The 16,643-nt window shown below is 44.5% G+C and overlaps 1 protein-coding gene across 2 annotated transcripts; it reads right to left on the bottom strand.

Moving 5' to 3' along the window:
- Positions 1 to 430: 430 nt before the first annotated feature.
- On the bottom strand, positions 431 to 16,298 carry ca13 (carbonic anhydrase 13). 2 transcript variants are annotated; one of them, XM_033020200.1, is made up of 8 exons: positions 16,251 to 16,268; positions 16,068 to 16,166; positions 14,933 to 15,133; positions 8,678 to 8,796; positions 7,095 to 7,190; positions 5,412 to 5,474; positions 3,406 to 3,561; positions 1,304 to 1,868 (listed from the first exon to the last, which is right to left on the bottom strand). In XM_033020200.1, exons 2-8 carry the CDS (start codon positions 16,099 to 16,101, stop codon positions 1,758 to 1,760), a joined length of 780 nt encoding a protein of 259 aa, XP_032876091.1. In that variant the 5' UTR covers positions 16,102 to 16,166; positions 16,251 to 16,268; the 3' UTR covers positions 1,304 to 1,757. The 2 variants fall into 2 exon arrangements, with proteins under 2 accessions (XP_032876090.1, XP_032876091.1); XM_033020199.1 differs by having other exon boundaries at positions 431 to 1,868; positions 16,068 to 16,298.
- Positions 16,299 to 16,643: the final 345 nt, after the last annotated feature.

Here is a 16,643-nt window from a genome sequence, read left to right as displayed (position 1 = left end):
TTTTATTCTGAATAAAGTTTATTGTGATCATTTCAAAAAATTCCAAATAGTTTATTTTTGGAGGAGAAAAAGTGGTGCAGCAGTAGAGATGCTGCCTTACAGCGCCAGGGACACAGGTTCGATCCTGACTATGGGCGCTGTCTGTATAGAGTTTATGCATTCTTCCAGTGACTGTGTGGGTTTACTCCGGGTGCTCCGGTTTCCTCCCGCATTGTAATTGACCTTGGTTAATTGGCCTCTGTTAAGTGCCCCTAGTGTGTAGGATGTGAAATTGGGATAACTTAGGAATAGTGTCTGGGTGATCATTGGTCGGCATGGATTTGGTGGGCCGAAGAGACTGTTCCCACTTTGTATCTCCAGACTAAACTAAAAAATATTGTTTGTACAAAGCTTTCGATCACACAGTACAAATGAATAAGGATCCTTTTCATTTAGTTTATGGATCATTTACTGGTAGTTCAAAGCTATCATTCCAATGCTTTATATCATCCCATTACAAACAATTAAACAAGGAATTGCACAGTAATTTGTTCTCAGAGATTAACACCAAACACTAAACGGCTCAGCTACTGGGTGAGCTCCTGCCTTAACGATCGGAGTACAAAAAACAAGGTCAATAAGGTGTGCTGGGGAGAATACAATCTAGTTTTGATTAAGTTATTAAGAGTAAGAAAGGGGAGTAACGACAATCAGTAGAGCAGCAATCAAGGTGAAAGATTGCAATTAATTTGAAGAATGGCTTCAGCAGCAGGAGAATTGAGATGTAGTGGTAACAGGCACTCTTCAGGAATCACAAGTGGTCATTTGTTTGTGGGGAAGGCAGGAAAATGGGATTAGGAGGCAGAGATCAGCCATGATTAAATGGCGGAGTAGACTCGCACAAAGGGTGGTGGGTGTATGGAACAAGCTGCCAGAGGAGGTAGTTGAGGCTGGAACTATCTCAATGTTTAAGAGCCAGTTCGGCAGGTACTTGGATAGAACAGTTTTGGAGGGATATGGACCAAGCACAAGTAGGTGGGACTAGTGGATTTGGGACATGTGTCGGCAAGTTGGGCTGAAGGGCTTGTTTCCACACTGTATCAATCTATGACTTGATGGGCCGAATGGCCAAATTCTACTCCTATAACTTGCGAAGATCAAAGCCCCCCCCACCCCCTTGAGATAGATTCTGTCCGTAATCGTGAACAGGAAGCAGCAGATAACAGTGAGGTTACAGTGCAGGTTAATAAGGTTTTCCAGCCTTCAACATACTCTTACCACATGGGAATACAATTGTTTAAAAAAAGACACAGCAGTACCGCGAGGCAGTGTAACACATTTATTGACTCATTCCTATGGCTTATAACTCTTATTGCATTGGTCAAAAGACCATTTTGTGAATGAGTTCTTTTTAAAAACATTTAATCTAATTAGCTTTGTAAATTATCCTGTAGGTAACATCACAGAGAAAATCAATTTCATTTAAAGCTTGGAAAATATATTCAGTGCTATTGATTAATCCTTCACTTCTTTAGACGACTTTCAAGTCCCATTTTCAATACAAACTAATTCATTTTAAATTTGAAGTGGCAAGATTCATGGAGATACAGAAACTTTGACAGCCATAATCTTATAAACCATGTTTGTTTGTGCTCAGAGATGGCTGCCCACTACACTCATTCTAACTGCATGGGGAAAGGGAACAGAAGGATGGTGACAGACTATTGCTCAGATTAGTTCAGGAATGCAAGTTGCTGGCTGTGTGCAAATCCTCGTCCTCATTGAAAATTTCTTAGCACCTCCCTGTTATTCAGAGGCTGGGGAGGGCGGAAGTTATCCTTCATGAGGTGGTCTGGCCCCGTGAACTGCAGGGTGCGGAACCTGGCGATCTGAAAGCACAAAGAGAGAGAGAGAGAGTTTAGTTTGGAGATACAGCCCTCCGGCACACCCAGTCCACGCCGACCACACTACTTCCACGTTATCCCACTTTCGCATCTATTCTCGACGCATTGGGGAAACTCACGGGGGCCAGTTAAGGGCCTGTCTCACTTTCACGACCTAATTCACGACCTCTGCCGAGTTTGCCCTTGACTCATACTCGCAGCATGGTCATCACGAGGTCGTAGGTAGGTCGTAGGCAGGTCATGATGCTAGTCGTAGGTACTCGTGGCATCAAGTAGGCCGGGGCGTTTTTCTAGCCCGATGAAAAATGTCCACGAGTAAAAAAGGTTGTGAATTAGGTCGTGAAAGTGGGACGGGCCCTTTAACCTACAAACTCGTCCAAACGTTATCCCCTTTATCCTGTATCTGTACACTGTGGATGGCTCGATTATTAAAATGTTTATTGTGAAAAATTGAATATTTTGTAACTTTGTCGACGCCCTTTAGAGAAACATAGAAAATAGGAGCAGGTGTAGGCCATTCGGCCCTTCGATCCTGCACCGCCATTCAATATGATCATGGCTGATCATCCAACTCAGTATCCTGTACCTGCCTTCTCTCCATGCCCCCTGATACCTTTAGCCACAAGGGCCACATCTAACTCCCTCTTAAATATAGCCAATGAACTGGCCTCAACTACCTTCTGTGGCAGAGAATTCCACAGATTCACCACTCTCTGTGTGAATTTTCTTTTTCTCATCTCGGTCCTAAATGATTTCCCCCTTATCCTTAAACTGTGACCCCTTGTTCTGGACTTCCCCAACATCGGGAACAATCTTCCTGCATCTAGCCTGTCCAACCCTCAGCACTTCAACTCCCCCTCCCATTCCCAATCCAACCTCTCTGTCCTGGGTCTCCTCCATTGCCAGAGTGAGCAACAGCGGAAATTGGAGGAACAGCACCTCATATTCCGTCTGGGGACCTTGCGTCCTTATGGCATTAACATTGAATTCTCCCAATTTGGCTAGCCCTTGCTGTCTCCTCCCCTTCCTTAACCCTCTAGCTGTCTCCTCCCACCCTCCCATCCGCCCGCGGGCTCCTCCACCTCCGCCCCTTGTCCTTCTTTCTTCCCCCCCCCCCCCCACCCCCCATCAGTCTGAAGAAGGGTTTCGGCCCGAAACGTCGCCTATTTCCTTCACTCCATAGATGCTGCTGCACCCGCTGAGTTTCCCCAGCAATTTTGTGTACCTTCGATATTCCAGCATCTGCAGTTCCCTTTTGAACCCTTAAGAATTTTGTACGTTTCTATAAGATCCCCCCTCAATCTTCTAAATTCTAGCGAGTACAAGCCGAGTCTAACCAGTCTTTCTTCATATGAAAGTCCTGACATCCCAGGAATCAGTCTGGTGAACTTTCTCTGTACTCCCTCTATGGCAAGAATGTCTTATACCTTGTTTCATACCTTGGGTATGAAAAACAGAGAATGTCACTGTGACTTGTCACATGTGACATTTAAGATTCATTTATCCATTCATTCGTATTTACCTGTTCCTTGCTGATATGAATAGGGTCCTTAAGCACAATCCAGATGACACTTTCATACAGAGGAGGCGTTGTCAGAGATCCTAGGTAAGTCCAAAATTGAAGCGATGGCGGCAGTAGTGTGTGAGGATTAAAGTCGTTGAACTCAATTCTTAAACACTGAAATAATAAAAATAAACAAAACAATACAACAGTGATGTGAGGGACTGCGGATGTTGAATCTGTGGTGAAACAATGTGCTGCCAGAGGTTCAGGCAGCATCTCTGGAGCACATGGTTCAAGGTGGAGAAGATAACTGATGATCAATGTTTATTTGTATCTGTAGCAAAACTCAGCAGGGCCTACGCAATACTCAAGAGTTGGGGCGTAATAAAGGCCAGACAATGACTGTATACAACAGCCAGGTAAAGAGAGATGGGGAGTAGAGGCTGATCATGGCGCAACAGAAAATGTGCAGGTATTTTAAAGGTGAATCATGAGTATTGGCTAATGGAAGTTAAATCAAGGTCAAAATACATGTCTATACTATGACGAATGACTAGCTATACACCCAAGTCCTGTTATGCCAGTCGTTCCAAGTTAGTGGGAAGGGTAAACCACTGGAAATGTTGCAGGATAGCACGACAGACATCATAGAAAGTCAGGAAGGAAAACGGAAATAGGTTGGTGTAAAATGGGATCCCTCGTTCAATCTTCAATGGTACTTCATTGTCGCATGTACGGAGATAAAGTGCAATTCTTTTTTGCCTACAGTACAGTACAAGGCACATAGAAACATAGAAAATAGGTGCAGGAGGAGGCCATTCGGCCCTTCGAGCCAGCACCACCATTCATTGTGATCATGGCTGATCATCCCCAATCAATAACCCGTGCCTGCCTTCTCCCCATATCCTTTGACTACACTAGCCCCTAGAGCTCTATCTAACTCGCTCTTAAATCCATCCAGTAACGTTTTTTCTCACCTCAGTCTTAAATGACCTCCCCTTTATTCTAAGACTGTGGCCCCTGGTTCTGGACTCACCCAACATTGGGAACATTTTTCCTGCATCTAGCTTGTCCAGTCCTTTTATAATTTTATATGTTTCTATAAGATTCCCCCCTCATCCTTCTAAACTCCAATGAATACAAGCCTAGTCTTTTCAATCTTTCCTCATATGACAGTCCCGCCATCCCAGGGACCAATCTCATGCATTGCTTCAATCACAAGGATGTCCTTCCTCAAATTAGGAGACCAAAACTGTACACAATACTTCAGATGTGGTCTCACCAGAGCCCTATACAACTGCAGAAGAACCTCTTTGCTCCTATACTGAAATCCTCTTGTTATGAAGGCCAATATTCTATTAGCTTTCTTTACTGCCTGCTGTACCTGTAAGCCAACTTTCAGTGACCTGTGTACAAGGACACCCAGGTCTCGCTGCACATCCCCCTTACCTAACCTAACCCCATTGAGATAATAATCTGCCCCCTTGTTTTTGCCGCCAAAGTGGATAACCTTACATTTATCTATATTATACTGTATCTGCCACGCATCTGCCCACTCACTCAACCTGTCCAGGCACAATCAATACTTAAGAGCAAGAGTGTAAATTAGTACATTACACTGAGGCAGTACACAAGAGTTGCATGTTTTCATGCCCATGTGCTATGTCATTCATTATAAAAGATCCAAGACATGGATGGGCTCGGTGCGGCAGAGTTGCTGCCTTACAGCGCCAGAGACCCTGGTTTGATCACGACTACAGGTGCTTGTCTGTACGGAGTTTCTACGTTCTCCCCGTGACCTCGTGGGTTTTCACTGGGATCTCCAGTTTCCTCCCACACTCCAAAGACGTACCGGTCTGTAGGCTAATTGGCTTGATATAATTGTCCCTAGTGTGCAAGATAGTGTCGGTGTGTGGGGATCGCTGGTCGGCGCGGGCTCGGTGGGCCGAAGGACCTGTTTCTGCGCTGTATCTCTAAACTAAACTAAATGTATACACCCAGAGGTTGTACAGAATGGGACATACCTTCTCTTGAACACAATCCAGGGAACTGATGAGTCTTTTCAACGCTGGATTATGTTTAGCTACCTGAAATTCACAAAAATATACTGGATCAGACGGGCTCATACCATAACTGCCATGGCTATTCAGTTCTCATCTCAGTGTACTAGAGGAATGGAAAACCACCAGTAAAAAGCTCATGTTTGGCAACAAGTCAATTTACACCTGTAATTTGCCTTCGATTACAGCAATGGCTGCATATCATTTTCATAATTCAAAGGTTACTCTTAAAATTTGGCATGAAACATCTATGAACAATTGTTGCTCTAATACCTGGTATTATTGAGTTCAACTAAAGGTTGCTCACATGGCAATGCAGTGAGGAATGCTCACTGAATGAAAATTTAAGTTTAAAAAACATGAAAGAAACTATTATGTGTAGGAAGGAACTGCAGATGCTGGCTTACACTGAAGACAGACGCAAAATGCTGGAGTTATTCAACGGGACAGGCAGCATCTCTGGATAGAAGGAATGGATGACGTTTCAGGTCGAGACCCTTCTTCAGACTGAGACTCAGGGGAGAGGGAGACACAGAGATATAGAAGGGGAAGGTGTGAGAACGTGACATCAAAGGGGATGAGGTTCAAGGAAAATGTAGCTAGGGGAAGGTGACAACGAAGCATGCAAAGATAACATTTAATCAAGGGGCCAGTCAAACTGGTCGGAGAACTAGGATGTGGAGCTTGACAACATGAGCTTGGGTGGCACGGTGGCGCAGCTGCTGTCTTATAGTGCTTGCAGCGCCGGAGACATGGGTTCGATCCTGACTACGGGTGCTGTCTGTACGGAGTTTGTACGTTCTCCCCGTGACCTGTGTGGGTTTTCTCAGAGATCTTCGGTTTCCTCCCACACTCCAAAGACGTACAGGTTTGTAGGTTAATTGGCTTGGTAAAAATGCAAATTGTACCTAGTGTGTGTAGGATGGTGTTAGCGTGCGGAGATCGCTGGTCGGCGTGGACTTGGTGGGCTGAAGGGCCTGTTTCCGCGCTGTATCTCTAAACTAAACAACTATGCTTAGTTGTCACCTTCACTGTCCCCTAGTTAACATTGATCTATTCTACATTTTTACTTCGACCCCTTTGATGTTTCGTTTTCACACTATACCCTTCCATATCTCTGTGACTCCCACTACCCTGACTCTCAGTCGGAAGAAGGATCTCATTCATTCTCTCCAGAGATGCTGCCTGTCCCGCTGAGTTACTCCAGCATTTTGTGTCTATCTTTGGTGTAAACCAGCATCTGCAGTTCCTTCCTGCACGAATCATTAAAACAGCCCCAATATTCAATTCTACTGAGCGGGTGTTTAATAAGCAATTGCAAAACTAACATCCGTAAATATAATGTGTAGGAATGAACATCCCAAGCAACAACTCTTGAGACAAGTAATAGGTCTCGTTTTGGGTCGAGACCCTTCGGATTTGGTCTGAAGATGGGTTTCGACCCAAAATGTCATCTATTACTTTTCTCCAGCGATGCTGCCTGACCCGCTGAGTTACTCCAGCTTTGTGAGTCTATCCATAAATCTAATTTCAACGCCTTTGGAGTTCAACACAGTTACACTGGCAGGAACTCATTGTATTTGGAAGAATAATGTTGGCCATTGTTGTACTTACTATAAAGATAGCATATTAAATATTCATTTGTACCTGTAGGAAGACGCCGATCACAGCCAAGCCATCGGGTGCTTGAGCCGCTAGTTCGAAGCTTTCATACTTATCTGCATTCCAGTGTACCAGGTGGAGCTGGAAACAGCAACAAACTTGGTTAGAACCTGCTTGTCACCATGGCATTAAAGGCAAGCAAGAATTCACACCTATCAGTCACAGTGCGCTTGATCTAGCTCTGGCATGTCTGATGCTATCTGCGCCAGGTCTGAGCTGTTGGCAGGTAGAGTGAGTGAACATTGAACGAGGCTGAAAATTCTTCATCGGGGCCAAATCACAAATATCAGCGTTAAATCACATAAGCATACTTTTACTTTCATTTCGGTGGCTAGTGAAATTTAGCATTGCTACAGAGAGGTAGAGTTGCTGCCTTACAGCGCCAGAGACACGGGTTCGATCCTTACTACAGGTTCTGTCTGTATGGAATTTGTACTTTCTCCCTGATCTACTGATAGTAGTCCTGGATGGACAAAACTATCTACCTCATTGGTGACCCTCTGACTATCTTTGATCGGACTTTACTGGTTTTACTTTGCACTAAATGTTATTTCCTTATCATGCATTTATACACCGGCTCGATTGTAATCATGTATTGTCTTTCCGCTGAACGGTTAGCACGCAACAAAAGCTTTGCGCTGTACCTCGGTACACGTGATAATAAACTAAACTGAACTGAACTCCCTGTGACTGTGTGGGTTTTCTCCGGGTGCTCCGGTTTCCTCCCACACTCCAAAGACATGCCGGTTTGTAGGTTAATTGGCTTCGATAAAATTGTTAAAAAAATTCCTAGTGTGTAGAATAGTGTTAGTGTACGGGGTGATCACTGGTCAGCACAGACTCAGAGCGCCAAAGGGCATGTTTCTGCGCTGAATCTCAAACATCTAAAATTAACTTTTCAAAACCTCATCTGAGGTGCAAGAAATATGTATTGTTGATTATTGTTCCCTGTTTTACATCAAAGATTGAAATGTTTTTTTTACCTGAAGTCAGTGTCTTGATTCAGACTAACAGCAAAATCAAAGTGAAATTGGATTTGATACAGTTTATGATATGCAGGAATAAATATTAATTTGCTATCGTAAAATATTCCTGCACAAAATTAGTTTAGTGCAATCTTTTGCTTTAACATTTGTACTTATTGGGCCGTATGATGACGCAGCGGGAGAGCTACTGCCTTATAGCGCCAGAGACCCGGGTTCGATCCTGACTACGGATAGTGTCTGGACATTCTCCCCATGACCTGCGTGGGTTTTCTCCGAGATCTTCGGTTTCCTCCCACACTCCAATGACATATAGGATTGTAGGTTAATTGGTATGGTATAAATGTAAAAAATAGTTCCTCGTGTGTGTAGGATAGTATTAGTGTTGGGGGGGGGGGGGATCGCTGGTCGGTGCGGACTCGGTGGGCCGGAGGACCTGTTTCTCCAAACTAAAATTATAGATAGCATCCTTAGCTAAACCCAGCTACTTTGCTAGAAAATTTAATAATTTACACTAATCTGGTGCGCCCCAGCTAATCTGTTGCACTATTTTTCTCATAAGTACAAGACTTTGGGACTACTTACCTCTGCAGAGTAAGCTTGTCCATCTACTACATGTTCACTGCCGTGTCCGTCACGGGCTCCCCAATGCAAGTGGAACTGACGAAGCCTATATTTACCTTGAATGGGACCACCCGACAATACTGAGGTAACAAACAAAAACATATGAACGTTAACAGAATATAGCAAGGTAATCAATGTTTTAGTAATTGTTCATTACAATAGATCTAAGAATTTAGGGTGGCACAGTGGTAAAGATGCTGCCTTACAGCGCCAGAGACCAGGCGTCGATCCTGACCACAGTTGCTGTCTGTATGGAGCTTGTACGTTCTCCCGGTGACAGCGTGGGTTTCCTCTGGGTGCTCCGGTTTCCTCCCACACTCTAAAGATGTAGTTTAACTGGCCTCGATAAAATTGTAAGTTGTCCCTAGTGTGTAGGATGGTCGTGTGCAGGGATCACTGGTTAGCACGGACTCGGTGAGCTGAAGGACCTGTTTCCACGCAGTGCCTCTAAACTAAACCAAGATCTCTCATTATTTACGTCCTATTAAAGGATCAATCTTCTGAATAAAAGTATGGAATAATAAAAACGATTCATGTTTAGAAACTTAGACAGACTAAAGGCTACTAATGCTAGAGGGATTACAGCACACAGCAGCAAATCACACATAAAGGTCACAAAGTGCTGGAGTAACACAGCACGTCAGGCAGCATCTCTGAAGAACATGGGTAGGTGACGCAAAGAAGTGTCCCAACCCGAAACGTCACCTATCCATGTTCTCCAGAGATGCTGCCTGACCCGCTGAGTTAGTCCAGCACTGTGTCCTTCTGTGTATTAACCAGCATCTGCAGCTCTTATAACATGGGTCAATATCTCTTTGTGTTTTGAGGAGAAGGCCATCAAATAAAAGTTGACACCACTGTATCACAAGGTGATACAACAAATTACCAAAGGCTTTGTCAAACAAAAAAGATTTCTAAAGAAAATTCAAAAGAAAAAAAGAAAAACAAGGAAATAGCGTTGAAAAATGTTTTGAGGAAGTATTCTGGAGGTCATACCTTTGACATTCAATGACAATCTCTAATGGAGATTAGATTCATGCATGTTTATAAAGCCAGAACTGCGGGAGTTCAGTGCATGCTGATGTCTGAAAGAAGTTAAAGATAGGAAGGTTTTGACAGCAAGGACAGTTTAAAAATACATTTGGTTGGGAGTCAATGTAGATCAAGGTGAATGTTAGGACCCAGTTAGCAGATTTTAAAATGACCATTATTACACAGCTGGTAAAGAGGTTCTTTGGCCCATAATGTCCTTGCCAACCATCCATACAATGTGTAGGAAGGAACTGGCAATCTGAAGAAGGGTCTCGCCCTAAAACATCACCCATTCCTTCTCTTTAGAGATACTGCCTGTCCCACAGAGTTGCTCCAGCATTTTGTGTCTACCGATGCATACAATCCCTTGTATCACCAGGTAGACCATAGTCTACTATGCCTTGGTGACTAAACGTACGTCCACATACTTCTTAAATGTTGATTGTATCTGCCCTCACCACCTTCTCATGCAGTGTGTCAGACTTCAACCACTCTCTACGAAAATAATTCCATCTTGTATCCCCTCACAATCTTATTCTTTGTCTCAAAAATTACTGCTCTCCAGTCGTGATAAGAAACATTTGCCCCATGACACTGGGTATCCAATTGTCCAAAGGTCTTTTCAATGTTGTTCTAGTACTAACCTCAACTATCTCCTCTGGCAGCTCATTCCATATCCCACCACCCTTCAAGTGACAAAGTTGCCCTTTTTCTTATTTAATTTTTACCTCCTCCCATTCCATCTGCTGCCTCGCCAACAGTCTGTCTGTCCCTTCCTTCTTTGTTGTTTGTTTGTATGTGTTAAATGTATGTGTTTAGTGTTCTTTAGCTTGTTTTATGTGGGGAGTGGGGAGGGTTTGGGGGAAACTTTTTCTAATCTCTTACCTCGACAGAGATGCGATTTTATTCCGTATCGTATCTCCATCCACTCTGCGGCCTAACATCAAGGAGTTGGAGGCCTTTGCCAGAGACTGATATCGGGAGCTCCACCGCGGGAGCGTGCGGACTTACATCACGGAGCTTGTGATCCCTTTGCAAGGGATTGACCTCTGGGCTCCAACCGCAGGTGCCTGCGAACTTTAACATCGTGGAGCTCGCAGTCTCTGGTTAGAGTCCGACTTCGGGAACTCCAAGCCGGGAGCTTTGATCGCTCCGACGCGGGCGCTTCAACTGCCCCGACCACGGGAGAATAAAGAGCAAGAAGATTGAACTTTATGGCCTTCCATCACAGTGAGGAATGTGGGGAATCCACTGTGGTGGATGTTTATGTTGACTTTTATGTACTTGTGTGTCTTGTTGCTTTTTTTTTTTTGTATGGCTGTATGGCTGCAAACTAGTATACGTGACAATAAACTGAGCTTGAAACCTTGAACCTATATCCTCAGGTTCTTGATTCCCCCATTCTGGGTAAAAGACTCTGTGCATCTACCCTATCTATTCCCCTCACGATCGTACTGTATATACCTCTATAAGAACATTCCTCATCCTCCAGCCCTCCAAGGAATATAGCCCAAACCTGCCCAACCTCTCCCTACAGCAGAACCCTTCAAAGTCCTGGAAACATCCTCGTAAATCCCTGCACTCTTTCCCAGTTAACAGAGATTCTGCAGCTGTAACTGGCTGGACCCAAATAGAACTAGGCAGATCCTCCTAGATAGATAGCAGTACTGTGCATTAAGAAGATCTTTAACTCTGTAAGTTTAGGGGGGCTGGAAGCTAGATCAAGGGGTTTCAAATAAGTGGATGACTTTAAAAGCAGAACTTAAAAGCACAGGATTTTGGGGCGGCACGGTGGCGCAACAGTGGAGTTGCTGCCTTGCAGCACCAGAGACCCAGGTTCGATCCTGACTACAGGTGCTGTCTGTACGGAGGTTGAACATGTATCCTGTGACCGTGTGGGATTTCTCCGGGTGCCCCCGTTTCTTCCAACATTTCAAGACGTGCGGGTTTGTAGGTTAATTGGCTTCTGTAAATCGTCCCTAGAGTGTAGAATAGTGTTAGTGTAGGGGGATCACTGGTCTCGGTGGGCCAAAGGGCCTGTTTCCACGCTGTATCTCTACACTAAACTAAACTACAAACACTCCCCATCTGACCTTGTAGTTGACTCAAGACACTTCATCAGTGAAGTCTCCCACAACAACATCTCAACTTGTGATAGAGTTTTCTCTTTATCCCTTGTACTCGCTAGAATTTAGGAGATTGAGGGGGGGATCTTATAGAAACTTACTAAATTCTTAAGGGGTTGGACAGGCTAGATGCAGGAAGATTGCTCCCGATGTTGGGGAAGTCCAGGACAAGGGGTCACAGCTTAAGGATAAGGGGGAAATCCTTGAAAACCGAGATGAGAAGAACTTTTTTCACACAGAGAGTGGTGAATCTCTGGAACTCCCTGCCACAGAGGGTAGTCGAGGCCAGTTCATTGGCTATATTTAAGAGGGAGTTAGATGTGGCCCTTGTGGCTAAGGGGATCAGAGGGTATGGAGCGAAGGCAGGTACGGGATACTGAGTTGGATGATCAGCCATGATCATATTGAATGGCGGTGCAGGCTCGAAGGGCCGAATGGCCTACTCCTGCACCTAATTTCTATGTTTCTATTCCTTCAAATAATTGACTTGCAACTTCCTACAACCCTCCCTCCTCTTTCTCCCTCACGCGCTCCCCTTTCTTACCCCTTCCCTTCTCCTGTGCCCCAACTAGACTTCCCTCTCCCCTTCCTTTTAGTTTTAATGTTCTCCAGAGATGTCGTCTGAGCTGTTGAGTTACACCAGCATTTTGTGTGGGTTTTTTTGTAAACCTGCATCAACAGTCCCTTTAGTTCCAAATTCATCTGCAATTTATCAGGTCCGTCCAAAACCGCAAGAAATTGCAAAGAATTCTGGACGCATCCAGACCATCACGCAAACCAACCTCCCTTCCATTGACTATCTAACCTTCACGCTGCCTCGGCAAGACCACTAGTATAATCAAGGATTGAAACGCCACCCATTATTTTACTCCAGAGATGCTGCCTGACCCACTGAGTTACTCAGGCTCTTTGTGTCTATCTTCAGCTTAATCAAGAACCGTCTCACTCCCCTCTCCCATCAGGCAAGAGGTACAGAAGTGTAAAAACGCACACCTCCACATTTTGGAAGTTTCTTCAGGCAACTGAACCATCTTATCATCAACTGGAGTGTGGTCCAGACCTGCCATCTATCTCTTTGGAGACCCTCGGACTATCTTTAATCAGGCTTTACCTTACACTAAACATTATACCCTTTATCCTGGAAATGTGCTCTGTGGTCAGCTTGATAGTCTTTCCACTGACTGGATAGCATGCAATAAAAAAGCTTTTCACGGTACATGTGACAATAATCAAGTCAAGAGTCAATCATTGTCATTTCATAGAACAATGAAATTCTTACTTGCAGCAGCACAACAGAATATGTAAACACAATACAATATAATAAACGAGACAAAAAAAAAATCAGTGCGTGTGTATATATCCACATGTACACATAAAAAGCATACAATCATAACACTGTATTTAATAATAATACTTAATAATCTCTGTAGTTCAATAATAATAAAAATTAATAATATTAATAATTATATTAATAATAATAATAATAATAATAATAATAATAATAATAATAATAATAATAATAATAATAATAATAATAATAATAATAATAATAATAAACTAAACTACTATTGTTTGGCTGAGGTTCCCTATACAAATCTCCAACAGCGTCAGCAAGGTTGAGAATGTAATACTGGCCAATATGGGGCCGCCAAGCTTCTGCGGGGACGCAACAGGGAAATCTAAACAGGATGTTATCACTTACCCGTGCAGGCAATCTACTTTGTCCCTTTTTGAGTGCCTTTTTAAGTGGTTGCAAAGGCGTTCGGCTATGCGTGGGTCAAATCATTCGGCACACGCCAAATTCAAACTAAACGTCTCTTATTTTTGCAACTATTCCAGCAATCTGACTGGTTTGTTTCCCCCCACCCCCCTCCTCCCATTCAAAGCAACCCTGCCACCTTTGCACTTTTACATATTCTGTTGTGCTGCTGCAAGTAAGAATTTCAAACAAGAAGTTCAACGCCTATCTGCACAGCGTCGAACTTCCCCAAATCGAGAGGCGAAAATTTCACCATTTCGCAATTCGTCACGAATGTGACAAATTTTTTTAGTGGGCTGGTTTTCCAGCTGGGCTTTAACTAGAGCACCAGTTGGAAACTATCCGCTGACGCGCTTCTTGCTCATTGTGAAACGTGCAATCCTTATGATTCAGAGCCTGTACTTCTCGGCTAATCTAAAGCAGCGACAGTCTAGTTGTAAAGATACAGCGTAGAAACATGCCCTTCAGCCCACCGAGTCCTTGCATTGTTGAATACATTAGTAGCATATATTTTTTTTACAGAAAAGGCCAACTAATCTACAAAGCCTGACCCATACTTAGTATATCGGTCTTTCCTTGTTATTGCAAACCTACACGTCTCTGGGATGTGGGAGGAAACCGGAGCACGCAAGTGAAATCCACGTAGCCTCTAACCCGGGTCTCTGGCGCTGCGAGGCAGCAACTCAACCGGCTATTCCACTGTACCACCTCGAATTGAACGGCAACAATCAGAGAGGTAGAGTCTGTGGTGTTCCTGGTAGCAGTCATGAACCAGGCTCTCTCTCTCACACACAGACACTCATACATAGTCAGACACAGAGACACACATATATATAGAGACACATACAGACATACTCACTCTCTCTCACACACATACAGAGACACACACACACACACATAGAGACACACACAGACATACTCACTCTCTCTCACACACACACACACTCCGACACAGAGCCACACACATAGTCGGACAGAGAGACGCACATAGAGACACACACAGACATACTCTCTCTCACACACAAACTCATACATAGTCAGACACAGAGACACATACACACTCACACATACACTCTCTCTCACACACACATAAACACACTCCGACACAGAGCCACACACATAGTCGGACAGACACACACATAGAGACACACACATATATATAGAGACACACACATATATATAGAGACACACACATACATACTCTCTCTCTCTCTCTCACACACACACACACACATAGCCAGACAGAGACATAGACACATGGACACACACACAGCCTCATACAACCACATCTGTACTAACCCGACCGTTCTTCGCTGTCGTCGAAATCCACCTGGACCGAGTGGCCGTTGTTGACGAGGCTCTTGGCGGTAGACGGGTCGTAACTGAGGATCAGCTCGGTCAGAGCCGGGTCGTGCTTGGTTTCCGCATTCTTGATCTCGATGGGCGACTGCCGGCGACCATCCTTAGCCACGGGGAATTTGTCTGCCCAGTGGACCGGACCTGCAACGTGAAACCACAGCCAAGGTCACCCTCTGCTCTCCTTGAAAGCTGCAGCAGGAATGGGGAGAGAGCGAGAGAGAGAGAGAAAGAGAGAGAAAGAAAGAGAGGCGGAGAGAAGGAGAGAGGGCGGGGAGCGAGAGAGAGAGAGAGAGAGGGAAGAGGAGGAAGCGGAGAGTTTCGATTTTGCAACCGGGAAGGAGATACATTTTTTCAATGTTTAGTGACTGTGAATCTAATACCCAGTGCGGCAGTTTGCACCATGAGAGTTTAGCGGTGTCAGTGTGTGGAGCCTCGGACAGAACGATGATACTGATCAAGCAATTGAATCTGGCAACAAATATCAAAGTGAACTTTCCTACAATGTTAGTTAATCTTAAACCACAGAACCATTTAGCCCCTACAGTGATATTCATTGCAATAGAAATATAATATGCAATGTCCTTTTTTTTTTTTTAATGTTCAAGCGGTAGAGGAATCGAGTTCTTTAAATGACAGGGAAAGATGTCTTAAAACGTCTCCTCTCCTGAGGTTATTCCACTGTCCAGCGCTTGATCTGCTGTTTGTAGTCAGCAGATCAACCTGCTGTTTGTAGTCAGGTCGAAGAAGATAGACACTAAAAAGCTGGAGTAACTCAGCGGGACAGGCAGCATCTCTGGAGAGAAGGAATGGGTGACGTTTGGGGTCGAGACCCTTTCTTCAGACTGAGAGTCAGGGAAGAGGGTAACTGGAGATTTGGACATTGATTATAGAACAAATGAATGAAAGATGAGTTGCTCCAGCTTGTTTGTGTCTATCTTCGGTTTAAATCAGCATCTGCAGTTCTTTCCTCCACAGTCCACACACACACACACACACACAGTCGGGCCGATGCTGGGATTGAACCAGCTCGCTGTGTAGGGGGTGCCCCCTGGTACTAGGGCAGAGCACATCTCACCGTTGTCTACTCCGTATCCCCAGCTTTCCGACATCGCCTTGTTCAGTACTGGTTCTGCTTGCTTGCTGGCTTGCTGCTTGCTTGCTTGCTTGCTTGCTTCTTGCTTGCTTCTTGCTTGCTTCTTGCTTGCTTCTTGCTTGCTTCTTGCTTGCTTCTTGCTTGCTTGCTTCTTGCTTGCTTCTTGCTTGCTTGCTTGCTTGCTTGCTTGCTCACTGATCACACACCAGCCGATAACTGGTAGGAGCTTTGGCTCCGGACCAGTTTTTATAGGCTGCACGGTTGCACATCATTGGATCAGCGGCGTTTTGCTGTGCGTTATGTCACAAGTGTAATTGGGAAAGGGAATCAGACGGAGAACGCGGGCAGGATCAAGCTGAGGAACGTGCACTTTTATTTGGTTCATCAACATTGCGTTCAGTCCGAACTGCCTGGAGTCTAAGACGGACACACAATGCTGGAGTAACTCAGCGGGACAGGCGGCATCTCTGGGTGGAAGGAATGGGTGACATTCCGGGTCTAACTCAGTCTAAAGCAGGGTCTCGACCCGAAACGTCATCCATTCCTTCCACCCAGAGA

The sequence above is a fragment of the Amblyraja radiata genome, chromosome 4 (genome assembly GCF_010909765.2).
Source record: "Amblyraja radiata isolate CabotCenter1 chromosome 4, sAmbRad1.1.pri, whole genome shotgun sequence".
NCBI classification, from domain to species: Eukaryota; Metazoa; Chordata; class Chondrichthyes; order Rajiformes; family Rajidae; genus Amblyraja; species Amblyraja radiata.
The sequence above is the reverse complement of the archived record's forward strand: the minus strand, read 5'-3'. Positions and strand labels throughout refer to the sequence as shown.

Bases quoted from the DNA above. Each gene is read 5' to 3' on its own strand.
- ca13 (XM_033020199.1), bottom strand. From the start codon at position 16,101: ATGTCGGAAAGCTGGGGATACGGAGTAGACAACG. The intron at 5,475-7,094 runs GTACAAATGAAT...TGTGAATTTCAG, and splicing joins TGATCGGCGTCTTCCTACAG to GTAGCTAAACATAATCCAGC. The intron at 3,562-5,411 runs GTATGTCCCATT...TTATTATTTCAG, and splicing joins TGGATTGTGTTCAAGAGAAG to TGTTTAAGAATTGAGTTCAA.